The 18,553-nt window shown below is 62.0% G+C and overlaps 2 protein-coding genes and 2 long non-coding RNA genes across 6 annotated transcripts; 3 read left to right on the top strand and 1 right to left on the bottom strand.

Moving 5' to 3' along the window:
- The first annotated feature begins 456 nt into the window (after window positions 1-456).
- LOC139586121 (trichoplein keratin filament-binding protein-like) lies at window positions 457-3,453 on the top strand. 2 transcript variants are annotated; one of them, XM_071419298.1, is made up of 10 exons: window positions 457-1,156; window positions 1,276-1,350; window positions 1,568-1,615; window positions 1,822-1,876; window positions 1,977-2,066; window positions 2,164-2,227; window positions 2,349-2,415; window positions 2,686-2,740; window positions 2,829-2,918; window positions 3,178-3,453. In XM_071419298.1, the coding sequence occupies exons 1-10, from the start codon at window positions 901-903 to the stop codon at window positions 3,230-3,232; spliced, it is 855 nt and encodes a 284-aa protein (XP_071275399.1). In that variant the 5' UTR covers window positions 457-900; the 3' UTR covers window positions 3,233-3,453. The 2 variants fall into 2 exon arrangements, with proteins under 2 accessions (XP_071275399.1, XP_071275401.1); XM_071419300.1 differs by lacking the exon at window positions 1,822-1,876 and having other exon boundaries at window positions 1,276-1,378.
- Window positions 3,454-3,628: 175 nt separating this feature from the next.
- Window positions 3,629-17,913, top strand: CXXC1 (CXXC finger protein 1). Of its 2 annotated transcripts, XM_071419341.1 has the most exons (16): window positions 3,629-3,707; window positions 3,807-3,904; window positions 4,674-4,774; window positions 5,430-5,533; window positions 6,238-6,393; window positions 8,204-8,230; window positions 8,957-9,106; window positions 10,605-10,712; window positions 11,964-12,148; window positions 12,697-12,904; window positions 13,458-13,568; window positions 14,589-14,638; window positions 15,107-15,203; window positions 16,339-16,491; window positions 17,204-17,399; window positions 17,468-17,484. In XM_071419341.1, coding segments are annotated over exons 1-16 (1,749 nt in total). In that variant the 5' UTR covers window positions 3,629-3,704; the 3' UTR covers window positions 17,470-17,484. The 2 variants fall into 2 exon arrangements, with proteins under 2 accessions (XP_071275442.1, XP_071275443.1); XM_071419342.1 differs by lacking the exons at window positions 17,204-17,399; window positions 17,468-17,484 and adding an exon at window positions 17,644-17,913.
- LOC139586150 (uncharacterized) lies at window positions 11,045-11,875 on the bottom strand. Its single transcript, XR_011677476.1, has 3 exons — window positions 11,748-11,875; window positions 11,269-11,612; window positions 11,045-11,098 (listed from the first exon to the last, which is right to left on the bottom strand). It is a non-coding gene; the product is annotated as an uncharacterized lncRNA (long non-coding RNA).
- Window positions 15,210-15,886, top strand: LOC139586149 (uncharacterized). The gene is made up of 2 exons (XR_011677475.1): window positions 15,210-15,616; window positions 15,687-15,886. It is a non-coding gene; the product is annotated as an uncharacterized lncRNA (long non-coding RNA).
- Window positions 17,914-18,553: the final 640 nt, after the last annotated feature.

Here is an 18,553-nt window from a genome sequence, read left to right as displayed (position 1 = left end):
AGGGACAGAAACAGCTGGAAAAGGGGACAAAAATTAGGGCAAGGAGTGGATGGAAAATGACGGGAAGTTCTGAGGGGGAGAGGTGGAAAAATGTGAGAGGAAAAAAGCTGGGGAAATGTGAGGGGAAAGGTGGAAAAATAGAAGGGAAATGGCATGAAAATGTGAGGGGCAAAAGGCAGGAAAACATGAGGGGGAAGGGTGGGAAAAATTAGGGAGAAATTAGGGAAAAAAGTAGAAAATGTGAGGGGAAAGGGGCAAGAAAATGTGAGGAGAAAAGGGCGGGAAAACATGAGGGGAAAAGGGCGGGAAAACGTGAGGGGAAAAGAGCAGGAAAACATGAGGGGAAAAGGGCAGGAAAACATGAGGGGAAAAGAGCAGGAAAACGTGAGGGGAAAAGGGCAGCAAAACATGAGGGGAAAAGGGCAGGAAAACATGAGGGGAAAGGGCAGGAAAACGTGAGGGGAAAAGAGCAGGAAAACGTGAGGGGGAAAAGGGTGGGAAAATGTGAGGGGAAGAAGAGGGAAAAACCTGAGAGAATGGGAAGGACAGGAGCTGAGAAAGCTGTAGAAAGAAGGTGAAGGGAAATGGGGGATGAAAAGGGACAAAGTGTAAGGACACAAGACAGAAAAGTGTAAAAAGAGGGTGTTGGTGACTGAAAATGGAGCCAAGAGATGAAAGGACTGAGGGGGAAATGACGGGCAGAAATGGAAGGGACAGAGGCTGCAGGAACTGGAGGAAGCAGGTGACAGGAATGGGAGGAACCCTAGAGGAAAAGAGATAAGGAGGGAGAAAATGGTGAAACGAGACAGAAAATGTGGGGCTGAGGGTGGAAAAAGGGGAATGAAGAGGATGACAAGGTGACAGGAGGGGACAAGCCACTGCCCACCATCATCATCCTCCATGTACCCCTATGTCCCCACCGTGTCCCTCCAGGCTGCAGTGATGGACCTGGACCCACGCAGTGAGGGGTTCTATGGCCAAGACCCCCCAAGACCACCGTGTGTCCCAGTGTCCCCCCGCCCCAGGGACAAGGCGGTCCCAAGTGTCCCCAAGAGAGGCAGTGGCCCTGTGTCCTGCCCAGTTCCTCCCTCAGGTCCCTCTGGGGGGACCCCACAGCTGGAGGTGCTGCTGAGGCAGGCGCACTGCCTGAAGAAAGGTGAGTGTGAGGAGCCCTGTGTTCCCCCGCGTTCCCATGTCCCACATGTCCTCCTGTGCTCCCTCATGTGACTGCCATGTCCCCCTGTGTCCCTCTGTCCATCCCACCGTGTCCCACAGTCCGGGAGGCCACAACAGAGGAGCTGGTGAAGGCACAAGACTGCAGTGAGGAGTTGCGCCAGGAACTGGAGCAGCGTGGGTCACCTGGGGGGGACACTGAGAGGTTTGGGGGATCCCTAAGGGTTCTGGAGGGGGACACAGAGGTTTGGGGGTCGCTGAGGGTTCTGGAGCGGGACTCAGAGAGGGCTGGGGACACACAGAGAGGGGTTTGTGGGGTCGCTGGGTGGTGGGTAGGGACCCTGAGGGGTTTGTGGGGACAGAGGGCTCTGAGCTCGTTTCCCCCTCCCCACAGTGCAGCAGCAAAAGGAGGCACTGGAGAGGACCTGGCAGCAGGTGCAGGGTGAGCCTGGGGGGTCCTGGGGTCTTTGGGCCCCCCCCAAAACCTCCCCTGATGCCCCCTGAACCTCTGACCCCCTTGACGCCCATGATTCCCTGACCCTTGTGGCCCCTCCTGACTCCCCCAGAAGGGGTGGGACCCTCTCACAGAGGGACCCCCTTGGCCCCTGTGACCCCCTGACCCCTGTGACCCCCTGCCCCTCCCCAAAGAGTCACTGCGGAGAGCACAGCTGCAAGGGAAGGAGGTGGAGGCCAAAGGTCAGAGGTGAGTGGGGACACCTGTGACCCTTCCCAACCTCACCTGTGCCCACATGACCTCTGACCCCCTCCCCAAGCACACCTGGTGCCCCCTGACCCCCCCACAGGCACTGTGGGCTCTGCCTGGAGCAGCAGCAGGACCTGGAAGGGACAAAGCAGCAGTGGGAGCAGCTGAAAAACCTGCGCCGGGAACAGAGGTGGGGCTGGGGGACACAGGTGGGCCAGGGGTGGCACCAGGTGACCCACACAGGTCATGTGACCACCGTGTCACCCCCTGTGTCCCCTCACTCCCAGGTGGCAGCACTGCCAGCAGCTCGAGGCCATCATGGAGGAGCTCAAGCACCTGCGTGTCACTCACGTGAGGCCTGGGCTGGGGTCCCTGACACACCTGGGGGTCCCACACACACCTGGGGGTCCCACACACACCTGGGTGCCCTGGCACACCACAGGATCACGCCCTCCCCCCTGTCCCCCCACAGGCTCCAGCCCACCTGAAGGCTGAACTGGTGAAGCTGGAGAAGATGAAGGAGAAGTGGCTGAGCTTGGGTGAGCCCCTGACACCTGAGTGACCCCCCCAGGACCCCCCTCAAGCACCTGAGTGTCCCTACTGACACCTGAATGACCCCTGTGACACCTCTGGGCACCTGAGGGACACCCTTGAACACCTCAGTGCCAACACCTGAGTGACCTCCTGAGCTCCTGACTGACCCTGAACCCCTCTCCCACAAGCCCTGAGTGACCCCCCTGGACACCTGAGCCCCCCCAAACCCAGGTGTGTCCCCTCGGGCTGACCAATGTCCCCCCTCCCTTGCCCAGAGCGCCGTGTGATGGACACCGAGGAGCAGCTGGGCCCAGAGGGAGCTGTGCTCTGGTGAGTGCCCAGCTCTGGCCCCGCCCCCTCAAAGGTGACCCCGCCCACTTGGGGGCATGTCCCCACCCCCCAATCCCCATTCTTGCAGGCGATTGGTGCAGCAGGAGCAGGAGTGGGCGGAGCGACAGCTGGAGGTGGAGCTGGGCCGGCAGCAGCTGAGCCTGCAACGCCGTGACAGGTGTGTGACACCTGGGACAGGTGTGTGACACCTGGGGCAGGTGTGTGACCTGCTGGGATGGGTGCGTGACATCCTGGGGACAGGTGTGTGTCACCCCTGGGACAGGTGTGTGACCCCCAAGGATTGGGTGTGTGACCCTCTCAGGACAGGGATGGGATTCCTGGGGACAGGTGTGGGACAGGTGTGTAGGACAGGTGTGGCTCTGTCACCTGGGGCCTGCCCACCTCTGGCCCCACCCCTTCTCTGGCCCCACCCCCAGGTTGGCAGAGGAGCTGCAGCAGCTGCAGCACTCCCAGGAGGCTCGCCCAGAGTGACAGGGGACGAGATGGACACACCCCGTGGGATACCTGTGGCACCTGTGTGACACCTCCGTGTGTCACCTGCGGGCCACCTGCGTCCTGCCATGTTCTCATGTCCCCCATTCCCTGTTGTCCTCCCCACCATATCCCCCGTGTCCCCCCAGGTCCCCATGTGTCCCCCATGTCCCCCCAGTGTCCTCCATGTCCCCTCACATCCCGATGTCCCCCATGTCCCCTCACATCCCGATGTCCCCCATGTCCCCAATAAACGTTCTGCCACCACTGCTGTCTCTCAGGCGTCTCTTTGCGACCGCGGGTGACACTTCCCCCACACATGGCAGCCCCCTATGGCCGCCGCCATTGCTCTCCTGGCAGCCGCCATGCTGTGGGCGGGCGCGCCCCTATCAGGAAGCGGAAGTCGGACACGCCCCCGCTTCCGGCCGCGGTTGGGCCTAGCCGGGAGCGTCCCTCGGAGGCGGCGGCAGCGATGGTGGGAGGGGGGAACCAGGGGTGTGTGGGGGTCTCAGGGGGGCTGCGGTGTCTGGGGGACCCCCCCAGGCCCTGACACCCCCCGCCGTTACCCCCTCAGGACAGCGAATTCTCGGACGCGGAGGCGGCCCCGGGCGGGGAGGAGAACGCGCCGGTTTATTGCGTGTGCCGCAAGCCGGACATCAACTGCTTCATGATGTGAGGGGAACGGGGGGGAGTGGGGTCTGCAGGTGCTTCAGGATGTGAGGGGAGGTTGTCGGGGGTCCTCAACTGCTTCAGGATGTGAGGGGAGGGTGTCGGGGGTCCTCAACTGCTTCAGGATGTGAGGGGCGGTCTGGGGGGGTCCACAGGTGCTTCATGATGTGAGGGGAACGGGGGGGAGTGGGGTTTTCAGGTGCTTCATGATGTGAGGAGGGGTCTGGGGGGTCCGTAGCTACTTCAGGATATGAGGAGAACGGAGAGGAGTGGGGTCTGCAGGTGTTTGAGGATGTGAGGGGCAGTCTCGGGGGTCCCCAAGTGCTTCAGGATATGAAGGAGGGTCTGGGGGGTCTGTAACTACTTCAGGATATGAGGAGAATTGGGAGGAGTGGGGTCTGCAGGTGCTTCATGATGTGAGGAGGGGTCTGGGGGGCTCCTCAACTGCTTCATGTTGTGAGGGAGGGTCTGGAGGGTCCCCAGCTGCTTCAGGATATTTGGGGGAATGGGGGGAGCAGGGTCCCCAAGTGCTTCAGGATGTGGGAGAGGGTCTGGGGGGGGTTGCAGCAAATCTGAGGGGGCAGCAGCAGGGGGGGACACAGGGCTGAGGGTCCCCGGTGCCTCTCAGGGTGGGATTTGGGGGGTCCTGGCTTGTCTTGGCCCCGGGGGGTGTTGGAGGGGATCCCTTGAAGCGGGGAGGGGTTCAGGGTCCCCCCGGGGGGGTCTTTGGGGGTGCCCAGCTGAGGGTCTCGGTGTCACCCCCGTCCCACAGCGGCTGCGACAACTGCAACGAGTGGTTCCATGGGGACTGCATCAACATCACCGAGCGCATGGCCAAGGCCATCCGCGAGTGGTACTGCCGGCAGTGCCGCGGTGAGAGGGGCTGGGGACTCTGGGAGGGCTTTGGGGGGCTCTGGGAGGGCTTGGGGGGGCTCTGGGAGAGCTTGGAGGGCTCTGGGAGGGCTTTGGGGGGCTCTGGGAGGGCTTGGGGGGGCTCTGGGAGGGCTTTGGGGACCTCTGGGAGGGCTTTGGGGGCTCTGGGAGGGCTTTGGGTGGTTCTGGGAGAGCTTTGGGGGGCTCTGGGAGGGCTTTGGGGGGCTCTGGGAGAGCTTTGGGGGGCTCTGGGAGGGCTTTGGGGGGCTCTGGGGGGGCTTGGAGGAACTTTGAGGGGCTCTGGGAGGGCTTTGGGGGGTGAAAGTGCTCAGCCCCCATGTTCAGTGAATGTAAGGCAGGGGTGTCCCTGGTGGGATTTGAGGTGTCCCTGGTGGGATTTGGGGTGCCTGACCCCGTTTTTGGGCTGCCTGACCCTGTTTTTGGGGTATCTGACATCAGATCAAGTGCTCAGCCCTGCATGTTCAATGTATGTCAGGCAGGGGAGTCCCTGGTGGGATTTGGGGTGTCCCTGGTGGGATTTGGGGTGTTCCTGGTGGGATTTGGGGTGCCCGATCCTGTTTTTGGGGTGCCTGACCCCGTTTTTGGGGTTTCCCCGGCGGTGGACCCCCCTGACCCCTCTGTGACCCCCCCTCAGAGAAGGACCCATCCCTGGAGATCCGGTACCGGCACAAGAAGTGGCGCGAGAAGGAGCACGAGGGGGCCAAGGGGCAGGAGCTGGAGCAGGGCCGGGCTGCCAAGGTGGGCTCTGGGGGGGTCACGGGGTGGGGACCCCACAAAGGGGGACACCCCAATTCTGGGGGGAGGCTGGGAGGTCCCTGAGTGCCCTGGGATGAGGATTTGGGGGGCACCAGGGGGCTTGGGGGTGCTTTGGGGGAGATTCGGGGATCTGATCCTTGCTGGGTGCCTGGGACCCCTGCCCGGGTTGGGTTTTGGGCTGTCCCTGGCTGTGTTTAGGGGTGCCTGACGCCATTTTTGGGTGCCTGACCCATTTTTCGGGTTGCCTGACCCCGTTTTTGGTGTGCCTGACCTCGTTTTTGGTGTGCCTGACCCCGTTTTTGGGGTTCCTGACCCCAGATCAAGCGCTCGGCCCGCATGTGTGGCGAGTGCGAGGCAGGGGTGTCCCTGGTGGGGATTTGGGCTGTCTGACCCCATTTTTGGGATGCCTGACCCCATTTTTGGTGTGCCTGACCCCATTTTCGGGGTGCCTGACCCCATTTTCAGGGTGCCTGACCCCGTTTTAGGGGTTCCCAACCCCAGATCAAGCGCTCGGCCCGCATTGTGTGGCGAGTGTGAGGCAGGGGTGTCCCTGGTGGGGATTTGGGCTGTCTGACCCCATTTTTGGGCTGCCTGACCCCATTTTTGGTGTACCTGACCCCATTTTTGGGGTGCCTGACCCCATTTTTTGGGGTGCCTGACCCCAATTTCGGGGTTCCCGACCCCAGATCAAGCGCTCGGCCCGCATGTGTGGCGAGTGCGAGGCGTGCCGGCGCCCCGAGGACTGCGGGCAGTGCGACTTCTGCCGGGACATGAAGAAATTCGGGGGCCCCAACAAGATCCGCCAGAAGTGCCGGCTGCGGCAGTGCCAGCTGCGGGCGCGGGTGAGCGTGTCCCCAACGTGTCCCCAACGTGTCCCCAACGTGTCCCCAGCCTGTCCTTGGTGTGTCTTCAGAGCGTCCCCCGCGTGTGCTCGGCATGGCCGCGGTGCCCGCCAGGGCTGGGGGTGTTGAGGTGGCCTCAGTGTGTCCCCAGCGTGGCTCTTTGTCACTGTGTCCCTGTCACGTGGCTCTGTCACCACCTCGTGTCCCTTTGTCACCCTGCCCCGTGTCCCTTGTTAGCGTTTTGTCTTGTGCTGCGTTCCTTTGTCCCCATGTCCCTGTCCTGTGTCCCTTGGTCACCGTGTCTCGTGTTGTGACACATCCTTTGTCACCGTCTCGCCGCGTCCTTGTGTCTCTTTGTCACCTCGTGCCACGTCCCTGATGTGTCACGCTCCTGACGCATCCCCGTGTCCCCAGCAAGCTGCTGCGTGTCCCTGTGTCACCCTGAGGTGTCCCCAAGGTGTGCTGTGTCCCCAAGGTGTTCTGTGTCCCCCGGTGTCCCATATCTGTGTGTTCCCATGTCCCGTGTCCGTGTGTCACTGTCTCACAGTGTCCCCAACATGTCCCCAATGTCTCTTGTGTCCCATGTGCCTGTGTCACCCTGTCTCACTATGTCCTCATGTCCTGTGTCTGTGTGTCACTCTGTCAGCGTGTCCCCAATGTGTCCCCAATGTGTCTTGTGTCCCCAAGTGTCCCATATCCCTGTGTCACCCTCTCTCGCTATGTCCTCATGTCCTGTGTCTGTGTGTCACTCTGTGAGTGTGTCCCCAATGTGTCCCCAATGTGTCTTGTGTCCCCAAGTGTCCCATGTCCCTGTGTCACCATCCTGTATCCCTGACATGTCTCCAAGATGTTTTGTGTCCCTAACTGTCCCATGTCCCTGTGTCACCCTGTCTTGCTATGTCCTCATGTCCCACGTCTGTGTGTCACTCTGTCAGTGTGTCCCCAATGTGTCCCCAAATGTCCCATGTCACTGTGCCACCGTGTCCTGTGTCCCCATGTCCCTGTGTTACCGTATCCTGTGTCCCTGTGTCACCCTGTACCGTGTCCCTGTGTCCCTGTGTCCCTGTGTCACCCTGTCCCGTGTCCCTGTGTCACCCTGTCCTGTATCCCTGACATGTCTCCAAGATGTCTCGTGTCCCTAATTGTCCCATGTCCATCTCTGTGTCACCCTGTCCCTGTGTCCCTGTGTCACCCTGTCCCATGTCCCTGTGTCCCCATGTCCCTGTGTTACCGTATCCTGTGTCCCTGTGTCACCCTGTCCTGTGTCCCTGTGTCCCCATGTCCCTGCGTTACCGTATCCTGTGTCCCTGTGTCACCCTGTCCCATGTCCCTGTGTCCCCATGTCCCTGCGTTACCGTATCCTGTGTCCCTGTGTCCCCCTGTCCTATGTCCCATGTCCCTGTGTCCCCCTGTCCCGTGTCCCCCTGTCCCATGTCCCTGTGTCCCCCTGTCCCGTGTCCCTCTGTCCCGTGTCCCTGTGTCCCTCTGTCCCGTGTCCCTGTGTCCCCAAGTGTCCCATGTCCCTGTGTCCCTCTGTCACCCTGTCCCATGTCCCTGTGTCCCCATGTCCCTGTGTTACCGTATCCTGTGTCCCTGTGTCCCTCTGTCCCGTGTCCCTCTGTCCCGTGTCCCTGTGTCCCCATGTCCCTGTGTCCCGTGTCCCTGTGTCCCGTGTCCCTGTGTCCCTGTGTCCCCCTGTCCCGTGTCCCCGTGTCCCCATGTCCCCGTGTCCCCCTGTCCCGTGTCCCCATGTCCCCACATCCCTGTGCCACCGCCCTGTCCCTGACATGTCCCCTCGGTGTCCCCACAGGAGTCCTACAAGTACTTCCCCACCTCGGTGAGTCCCTGGGGCACTGGGGGGGGGGGGGGGGGGGGGGGGAGGGCAGGGGGAGGGGAAAGGGGGGACCCCAGACCCCCCCCCCCCGTCCCCATGAGAAGGGAGTGGGGGAGGGGCCAGGCCTGGCTGGTGGGGGAGGGGCACCCCAAAACCCTCATTGCCCTTGGGGTGAGGGGGGGGGGGGGGGGGCTCACAGGTACAGGGGGTGGGGGTGCCCAGGAAGGTGCTGACCACCCCCCAATTAGTGCAAGGGGGTCCTGGGGGTGCCATGAGGGGGTCCCAGAGGTGTCTGGTGGGTCCCAGGGGGTCCCTGGTGGGTGCTGACCCCCCCCAAACTGATGGGGGTGCCATGAGGGGGGGGGTCCCTGGCAGTGCTGCCCCCACCCTCAGCTCAGGGGGAGCTCAGGGTGGTCCTGGGGGTGCCATGGGGGGTCCCAGGGGTGCCATGGGGGGGGTCCTGGGGGTCCCTGGCAGTGCTGACCCCCCCTCAGCTGGCACAGAAGCACAAGGGGGGTCCCTAGGGGTGCCATGGGGGGGGTCCTGGGGGTCCCTGGCAGTGCTGAGCCCCCCTCAGTTGGCACAGAAGCACAAGGAGGGTCCCTGGGGGGGTCCCGGGGTGCAATGGGGGGTCCCAGGGGTGCCATGGGGGGTGTCCCGGGGGGGTCCCAGGGGTGCCATGGGGGGGGGTCCCGGGGGTCCCTGGCAGTGCTGACCCCCCCCCCCCAGCTGGCCCGGGGGCGTGAGGGGGACCTGGAGCTGCTGAAGGCGCAGCTGGGGGGGCCGGGGCCCCCCGAGAGCCTCTCGGATGAGGAGCTGCCCCTCGACCCCCGGCTCTACCAGGAGCTCTGCGCCGGCGCCTTCGACGAGCACGGCCTGGTGAGCCCCCCAAAAACTGCCCCCCCGGGACCCCAAAACTGGCCCCCCGGGACCCCAAAAAGTGCCCCTACTGGGACCCCAAAACTGCCCCCCCGGGACCCCAAAAAGTGCCCCCACTGGGACCCCAAAACTGCCCCCCCGGGACCCCAAAACTGCCCCCCCGGGACCCCAAAACTGCCCCCCCGGGACCCCAAAAACTGCCCCTTCGGCACCCCAAAACTGCACCAGGAGCCCAAAACTGCCCCACCTGGGACCCCCAAAACTGCCCCCCCGGGACCCCAAAAACTGCCCCCACTGGGACCCCAAAAAGTGCCCCCACTGGGACCCCCAAAACTGCACCAGGAGCCCAAAACTGCCCCACCTGGGACCCCCAAAACTGCCCCCACTGGGACCCCAAAACTGCCCCCACTGGGACCCCAAAACTGCATCAGGAGCCCAAAACTGCCCCACCTGGGACCCCAAAAACGGCCCCCACTGGGACCCCAAAACTGCCCCCCCGGGACCCCCAAAAAGTGCCCCCACTGGGACCCCAAAACCGCCCCCAGCACCCCAATACTGCCCCCCAGGCACCCCAAATACCTCCTCAGGCCCCCAGAACTGCCCCCTGGGCACCCCAAATCCCACCAGGCATCCCAAATCCCCCCCCAAGTACCACAGGAGCAGATTTGAGGGAGGATTTTGCACGTCAGGGCCTGGTTTAGTGTGTTTAGGCCTGGTTTAGGCTGCTTAGGCCTGGTTTAGGCTGTTCAGAGGTGGTTTTGTGTGTCAAGGTGAGCTTCAGGTGTATCAGGGAGTGTCCCCAAATGTCCCCAACGTGTCCTGGCACATCAGGACATGTCCCCATGGCACTCTGAGGCGTGTCAGGCGTGTCCCCAGCGTGTCCTGGCACATCAGGACATGTCCCCATGGCACTCTGAGGCGTGTCCCTGCATGTCCCCAGCGTGTCCTGGCACATCAGGACATGTCCCCATGGCACTCTGAGGCGTGTCAGGCGTGTCCCTGCATGTCCCCAGCGTGTCCTGGCGCATCAGGACATGTCCCCATGGCACTCTGAGGCATGTCAGGCGTGTCCCTGCATGTCCCCAGCGTGTCCTGGCACATCAGGACATGTCCCCATGGCACTCTGAGGCGTGTCAGGCGTGTCCCTGCATGTCCCCAGCGTGTCCTGGCGCATCAGGACATGTCCCCATGGCACTCTGAGGCATGTCAGGCGTGTCCCCAGCGTGTCCTGGCACATCAGGACATGTCCCCATGGCACTCTGAGGCATGTCAGGCGTGTCCCCAGCGTGTCCTGGCACATCAGGACACGTCCCCATGGCACTCTGAGGCGTGTCCCTGCATGTCCCCAGCGTGTCCTGGCACGTCCCCACACGCCCGAGGCACCTCAGGCCACGTTGTCCCCTCGTGTCCCTTCACGGGCCAGAGGCGCATCGGGGACGTCACCCCACACGTCCCCGTGTGTCCCCCACGTGTCCCCATGTGTCCCTGGTGCTGCCAGCCCTGGCTCAGTGACGCCGAGGACGCGCCGTTCCTGGACCCTGTCCTGCGCAAACGCGCCGTGAAGGTCAAACACGTCAAACGCCGCGAGAAGAAGTCGGACAAGAAGGTGAGAGCTTACTGGGAGCTACTGGGAGCTACTGGGAGGGCCACTGGGGGTTACTGGGAGGTTCCATGGGTTACTGGGAGGGCTCCGGGCGGTTGCTGGGTTACGGGCAGTGGTTACTGGGTGGTGACGGGTGGTTACTGGTGCTCACTGGTGTGGAAGGAGGAGCGGCGGAATGAGCACTGGGAGCTGCTGGGAGGTACTGGGAGGGTTCTGGGTGCTCACTGGTGCTAACTGGTGTTAACTGGTGCTAACCGGTGTTAACTGGTGCAGAAGTAGGAGTGCTACAAAGGGCATCAGCAGTGGGCACAGTACCTGGAGGGCTCTGGTGGTTACTGGGCTATGAGTGATGGTTACTGGGAGGTTACTGGGAGGTTACTGGGAGGTTACTGGTCTATGAGTGGTGGTGACTGGGTAACTTCTGGGTGATTACTGGGTGGTTACTGGGTGGTTACTGGTGCTGACTGGGGGTTTCTGGTGCAGAAGGATGAGCACTACAAGTGGCACTGGCAGTGCTGGGCTATGAGAAGTGGTTACTGGGAGGTGACTGGGTGATTACTGGGAGGTTACTGGTGCTAACTGGTGCAGAAGGAGGAGCGCTACAAGCGGCACTGGCAGCGGGCACAGCACTGGAAGGGCTCTGGTGGTTACTGGGCTATGAGTGGTGATTACTGGGATGTTACTGGGTGGTGACGAGGATGTTACCGTGTGGTTACTGGTTCTAACTGGGGGTTACTGGTGCAGAAGGAGGAGCGCCACAAGCAGCACTGGCAGCAGGTGCAGCACTGGAGGGGCTCTGGTGATTACTGGGCTATGAGTGGTGATTACTGGGAGGTTACTGGGTGATTACTGGTCTATGAGTGGTGGTGACTGGGTGACTTCTGGATGATTACTGGGTGGTGACTGGGAGGTTACTGGCTCTAACTGGTGCTAACTGGTGCAGAAAGAGGAGCGCCACAAGTGCTACCAGCAGCAGGCACAGCACTGGGAGGGCTCTGGTGGTTACTGGGCTATGAGTGGTGATTACTGGGAGGTTACTGGGTGATTACTGGGATGTTACTGGGTGGTGACAAGGATGTTACCGTGTGGTTACTGGTTCTAACTGGTGCTTACTGGTGCAGAAGGAGGAGCGCTACAAGCGGCACCGGCAGCAGGCGTGGCACTGGCAGCACTGGGCTATGAGTGGTGGTTACTGGGTGGTTACTGGGTGGTTACTGGGAGGTTACTGGTTCTAACTGGGGGTTACTGGTGCAGAAGGAGGAGCGCTACAAGCGGCACCGGCAGCGGGCGCGGCACCGCGAGCGCCGCGGGCACCCCGAGCGCGCCGACGCCCGCGACCCCGCGGGGCTGGGCCAGTGCCTGGGCCCTGGCTGCACCCGCCCCGCGCGCCCGCCCTCCAAGTACTGCAGCGAGGCCTGCGGCATCAAACTGGCTGCCAAGTGAGTACCCACCCAGTACGGACCAGTATAAACCAGTACGGACCAGTATAAACCAGTGCGGGACAGGACAGGCTGGTATGGACTGGTATAAACTGGTACAGAATGGTACAGGCAGTATAGACCAGTATAAACTGGTACAGATTAGTAACGACGTAGACCAGTATAAACCAGTACAAACCAGTACAGACCAGCAGATCCAGCAGTGGATCCAGCTGTGGATCCCAGTCCCCATTAACCCTTTCCCCCCCCAATCCCAGCCGGATCTACGAGATCCTGCCGCAGCGGATCCAGCAGCGGATCCCAGGGATCCTGCAGCCCCCATTAACCCTTTCCTCACCCAAATCCCAGCCAGATCTACGAGATCCTGCCACAGCAGATCCCAGGGATCCTGCAGTCCCCATTAACCCTTTCCTCACCCTGATCCTGATCCCAGCCAGATCTAAGAGATCCTGCTGCAGCGGATCCAGCAGTGAATCCAGCACTGGATCCAGCAGTGGATCCCAGGGATCCTGCAGCCCCCATTAACCCTTTCCCCCCCCCAATCCCAGCCGGATCTACGAGATCCTGCCGCAGCGGATCCAGCAGTGGCAGCAGAGCCCGTGCGTGGCGGAGGAGCACGGCAAGCGGCTGCTGGAGCGCATCCGGCGCGAGCAGCACCAGGCGCGGCTGCGGCTGCAGGAGATGGAGCGGCGCTTCCACGAGCTCGAGGGGCTCATCGCCCGCGCCAAGGGGCACCCGCCCCGCGAGGACGAGGAGGTGGGCACCCCCGGGGCTCACGGAGGGCTGGGGACCCCCAAAAGTGCTTTATTTCTACCCATTTTGGGTTCCTCGTTTGATCGCTGTTGGTTCTTCATGGACATCTGGGTCTCCCCCAAATTTTTAATTTTCCCCATTCTGGATCCCTCTTGAGATGCTCCCTGATCTTTCGTGGACACCCAGGTGCCCCCCAAACCCTTTAATTCTCCCCATTCTGGATCCCTCTTGAGATGCCCTTTGGTCCTTCATGGACACCTGGGTTCCCCCAAACCCTTTAATTCTCCCTGTTTTGGGTCCCTCTTGAGATGCCCTTGGTCCTTCGTGGACACATGGTTGCCCCCAAACCCTTTAATTCTCCCCATTCTGGGTCCCCCCTGAGCCTTCCCCAAATCTCTGAGTCCCCCCTGAGCCCTGTCCTGAGTCCCCAGTGGACTCCAGGGTCCCCCCAAACCCCTCCCTGGAGCATCTGCTTCCCCCTGGAGCCCCCTAATTTGTGTCCCCCCCAATCCCTGGGTGTCCCTGTGGGACCCCCTGACCCCGCTGTCCCCCCCAGAGCACGGAGGGGGACAGTGAGGACACGGACCTGCAGATCTTCTGCGTGTCCTGTGGCCACCCCATCAACCCCAAGGTGGCCCTGAGGCACATGGAGCGCTGCTACGCCAAGGTGAGCCTGGGCTCGGGGGCACCTCTGGGTGCCTGGGGGTTCCATGGGCTCTGTGGGATCGTCCATGGCACTCCAGGCTCCTGTGGGATCATCCATGGGGTCTGTGGGATCATCCATGGGGTCTGTGGGATCGTCCATGGCACTCCAGGCTCCTGTGGGATCATCCATGGGGTCTGTGGGATCATCCATGGCACACAAGGCTCCTGTGGGATCATCCATGGGGTCTGTGGGATCATCCATGGGGTCTGTGGGATCATCTTTGGGATCTATGGGATCATCTATGGCACTCCCTGGACTGCTCTGGGATTGTCCATGGGATTTGTGGGATCATCCATGGGGTCTGTGGGATCATCTTTGGGATCTGTGGGATCATCCATGGCACTCCAGGCTCCTGTGGGATCATCCATGGGGTCTGTGGGATTGTCTGTGGGATGATCTGTGGGATCTGTGGGATCATCTATGGCACTCCAGACTCCTGTGGGATCATCCATGGGATCTGTGGGATCATCCATGGGCTCTGTGGGATCATCAGTGGGATCTATGGGATCATCCATGGCACTCTCTGGGCTGCTGTGGGATTGTCTGTGGGATCTGCGTGCCCCTGTTGGTTCTTGGGATCTGTGGGATCATCCATGGCACTCCAGGCTCTTGTGGGATCATCCATGGGATCTGTGGGATCAACCATGGCACGCCAGGCTCCTGTGGGATCATTCATGGGGTTCTGTGGGATTACCTTTGGGATCTGTGGGATCATCCGTGGCACTCTCTGGAACTTTGGGGGTCTCTGTAGGGTCTGTGGGGGCCGTAGGGGCCTCCTGGGAGCTCTGTAGAGCCTGGGGGTTCTGTGGGGTCCCATGGGACTCTATAGGGGCTGGGGGGGCTCCATGGGGAAACTGTGGGAGGGCTCAGGGGGGCTCTGGAGGGGCTGGGAGTCCCTCTGGGGGTCCATAGGGCTTTGGGGAGGGGGCTCAGGGTTCCCATCCCTGCCCCCCCTTTTGACACCCCCCAACCCCATTGCAGTATGAGAGCCAAACGTCCTTCGGGTCCATGTACCCCACCCGCATCGAGGGGTGAGTGGGGAGGGGGCTCTGGGGGGGAAAGGGGGACCCCAGACCCCTAAATCCTCCTGGGAAGGGATGGGGAGCACCCAGGGGAGACCCCCGACCCCTAAATCCTCCTGGGAAGGGATGGGGAGCACCCAGGGGAGACCCCAGACCCCTGAATCCTCCTGGGAAGGGAGGGGGACCTCAGACCCCTAAATCCTCCTGGGAAGGGAAGGGGAGCACCCTAGAGGGACCCCAGACCCCTGAATCCTCCTGGGAAGGATGGGGAGCACCCTGGGGGGACCCCAGACCCCTAAATCCTCCTGGGAAGAATGGGGAGCACTCAGGGGAGACCCCAGACCCCTAAATCCTCCTGGGAATGGAGGGGGAGCAGCCTGGGGGGACCCCAGACCCCTAAATCCTTCTGGGAAGGGAGGGGGAGCACCCAGGCCAGGCTTTTTGGGGTGGGGGTGTCACCTCTCGTGTCCCCCCCAGGGCCACCCGGCTGTTCTGTGACGTTTACAACCCCCAGAGCAAAACCTACTGCAAGAGGCTGCAGGTGCTGTGCCCCGAGCACTCCCGGGACCCCAAGGTGGGCACAGAGTGAGGGTTTGGGGTGGAATTTAGGGGATCTGTGCCCTGAGCATTCATGGGACCCCAAAGTGGGCACAGAGTGAGAGTTTGGGGTGGAATTTAGGGGATCTGTGCCCTGAGCATTCATGGGACCCCAAAGTGGGCACAGAGTGAGGTTTTGGGGTGGAATTTAGGGGATCTGTGCCCTGAGCACTCCTGAGACCCCAAGGTGCACATGGGGTGGCTTTGTGGGGTAGTGGTAGTGCCCAGGACAGTCTTGAGATCCCAAGGTGGGCACAGAATGAGGTTTTGGGGTGGAATTTAGGGAATCTGTGCCCTGAGCACTCCCGGGACCCCAAGGTGGGCACAGGGGGACAAAACAGGGGTAGTGCCCAGGACAGTCTTGAGATCCCAAAGTGGGCACAGAATGAGGTTTTGGGGTGGAATTTAAGGAATCTGTGCCATGATCACTCCAGGGACCCCAAAGTGGGCACAGAATGAGGTTTTGGGGTGGAATTTAGGGGATCTGTGCCCAGAGCACTCCCAGGACACCAAGGTGCACATGGGGTGGCTTTGTGGGGCAGGGGCAGTGCCCAGGACAGTCTTGAGATCCCAAGGTGGGCACAGAGTGAGGTTTTGGGGTGGAATTTTAGGGGATCTGTGCCCAGAGCACTCCCAGGACACCAAGGTGGGCACAGGAGGGGGGACAGGACAGGGGCAGTGCCCAGGACGCTCCTGAGACCCCAAGGTGGGCACGGAATGAGGTTTTGGGGTGGAATTCAGGGGATCTGTGCCCAGAGCACTCCCGGGACCCCAAAGTGGGCACAGAATGAGATTTTGGGGTGGAATTTAGGGAATCTGTGCCCTGATCACTCCAGGGACCATAAGGTGGGCACAGAATGAGGTTTTGGGGTGGAATTTAAGGGATCTGTGCCCTGAGCACTCCCAGGACACCAAGGTGGACACGGGAGGGGGGACAGGACAGGGGCAGTGCCCAGGACACCAAGGTGGACATGAGGGGACACCAAGGTGGACATGAGGGGACAGCACAGGGGCAGTGCCCAGGACACTTCCAGGACGCCCAGGGTGGCCGTGGAGGTGGCAGGGGGGGCTCTGGGTGTCCCCAGCCCGGCGCTGACCCCGTGCCCGCCCAGGTGCCCGCGGATGAGGTGTGCGGGTGCCCTCTGGTGCGCGACGTCTTCGAGCTGACCGGGGACTTCTGCCGCGTCCCCAAGCGCAAGTGCCACCGTCACTACTGCTGGGAGAAGCTGCGCCGCGCCGAGGTGGACCTGGAGCGCGTCCGCGTGGTGGGTGCCACCGCCCAGCGTCCCCACAGTGTCCCCACAGTGTCCCCAAAGTGTCCCCAAAGTGTCCCCAAAGTGTCCCCACGCTGCTCCATGTCCCCACGGTGTCTGTCCTGTGTTCTGCTATCTCCACACTGCTCCACGTCCCCGTGGTGTCTGTCCCATGTTCCGCTGTCCTCATGCGGCCCCCATGGTCCCCACACTGTCCTGTGTCCCTGTTCCCATGCTGTCCTTGTCACTGTCCCCATGCTGTCCTTGTCACTGTCCCCACACTGTCCTGTGTCCCTGTCCCCACACTGTCCCTGTCCCCACAGTGGTACAAGCTGTGTGTCACTGTCCCCACACTGTCCCCACAATGGTACAAGCTGGACAAGCTGTTTGAGCAGGACAGTGTCACTGTCCCTGTGTCCCTGTCCCTGTCCCACACTGTCCCTGTCCCTGTCCCCACACTGTCCCTGTCCCCACAGTGGTACAAGCTGGACGAGCTGTGTGTCCCTGTCCCTGTCCCCACATTGTCACTGTCCCTGTCCCTGTCCCTGTCCCCGCAGTGGTACAAGCTGGACGAGCTGTGTGTCCCTGTCCCTGTCCCCACATTGTCACTGTCCCTGTCCCTGTCCCTGTCCCTGTCCCCGCAGTGGTACAAGCTGGACGAGCTGTTTGAGCAGGACAGTGTCCCTGTCCCTGTCCCACACTGTCCCTGTCCCTGTCCCCACAGTGGTACAAGCTGGACGAGCTGTTCAAGCAGGACAGTGTCCCTGTCCCTGTCCCTGTCCCCACACTGTCCCTGTCCCACACTGTCCCTGTCCCCACAATGGTACAAGCTGGACAAGCTGTGTGTCCCTGTCCCTGTCCCTGTCCCCACACTGTCCCTGTCCCTGTCCCCGCAGTGGTACAAGCTGGACGAGCTGTGTGTCCCTGTCCCTGTCCCACACTGTCCCTGTCCCCACAGTGGTACAAGCTGGACGAGCTGTTCGAGCAGGACAGTGTCCCTGTCCCACACTGTCCCTGTCCCTGTCCCCACAGTGGTACAAGCTGGACGAGCTGTGTGTCACTGTCCCTGTCCCACACTGTCCCTGTCCCTGTCCCCACACTGTCCCCACACTGTCCCCGCAGTGGTACAAGCTGTGTGTCACTGTCCCCACACTGTCCCCACAGTGGTACAAGCTGGACGAGCTGTTCGAGCAGGAGCGCAATGTGCGGGCGGCCATGACGAACCGGGCGGGGCTGCTGGCGCTGATGCTGCACCAAACCATCCAGCACGACCCCCTGACCACGGACCTGCGCTCGGACCGCTGAGCAGGGCCTGGCTCGGGCTGCCGACCGCCCCTGGAGCCCCAAAACCCCCCCAGACCCCTCCCCACATCCCCCCCACCCCTGGTTCCTGGGTGCTCCCCCATCCCCAAATAAACTGGGTGTGCAAAAGGAGTCTGGGGGTGTCCCTGGTGGGATTTGTGGGATACAGGGAGGGATTTCTGTGGGGTCTTTGGGATCCTGGGGGTGCCTTTTGGGGGAATTTCAGGAGCTTCTGGGTTCTGGTACCACCCCAGACCCTGCAGAGGCTGTGGGGATCCCTTCTCTGCCCTTGGGGGTGGCTGAGGGGGTCCTGAGGAGGTTGGGGGGGTCTTTGGGGGGCAGGGGGGATGGAAATGGGAGCAGAAACCAAGAGGGGGATTGAGGGGTCCCAGGCGGTTTTGGGGGGCTCTTTGTGCGGGGGTCCTGAGGGTTCTGTGGGAGTGGTAATAGGAGCACTATCCAAGAGGGGGCTTGGGAGGGGTCCCTGATGGTGTTTGGGGGGGTTCTGGGGGTCCTGGGCAGGCAGAAATGGCAGCACTATCCAAGGGGAAGCTGGGAGGGGTCCCTGGTGGTGTTCGGAGTCCTTTGGGGGAGTCCTGGGCAGGGGGAAGGGTCCCAATGGGCGCGGGGAAAACGCTCAGGGTTCATCAGCATAGCCACGCCCATACTTTGCCTCATTAGCATAGCACCGCCCCATCTCGTCACGCGCCCGCTGTCACGTGCCCCTCCTCTCCCATGGGTCGCCTATCGCCCCGCCCCTCCCTGGTTTTCC

This window comes from Agelaius tricolor, unplaced genomic scaffold (genome assembly GCF_023055355.1).
Source record: "Agelaius tricolor isolate 1412-34295 unplaced genomic scaffold, bAgeTri1.0.p SCAF_104, whole genome shotgun sequence".
Lineage (NCBI taxonomy): Eukaryota > Metazoa > Chordata > Aves > Passeriformes > Icteridae > Agelaius > Agelaius tricolor.
This window is presented reverse-complemented; position numbering and strand designations above follow the sequence as displayed.

Coding starts and splice junctions, on each gene's coding strand:
- CXXC1 (XM_071419341.1), top strand. Junction 6,394..8,203: donor AGTGCCAGCTGCGGGCGCGG/GTGAGCGTGTCC, acceptor GTGTCCCCACAG/GAGTCCTACAAGTACTTCCC. Junction 12,149..12,696: donor GGCATCAAACTGGCTGCCAA/GTGAGTACCCAC, acceptor CCCCAATCCCAG/CCGGATCTACGAGATCCTGC.
- LOC139586121 (XM_071419298.1), top strand. CDS start 901: ATGTACCCCTATGTCCCCACCGTGTCCCTCCAGGCTGCAGTGATGGAC. Junction 1,616..1,821: donor GACCTGGCAGCAGGTGCAGG/GTGAGCCTGGGG, acceptor CCCTCCCCAAAG/AGTCACTGCGGAGAGCACAG. Junction 2,919..3,177: donor AGCCTGCAACGCCGTGACAG/GTGTGTGACACC, acceptor CCCCACCCCCAG/GTTGGCAGAGGAGCTGCAGC.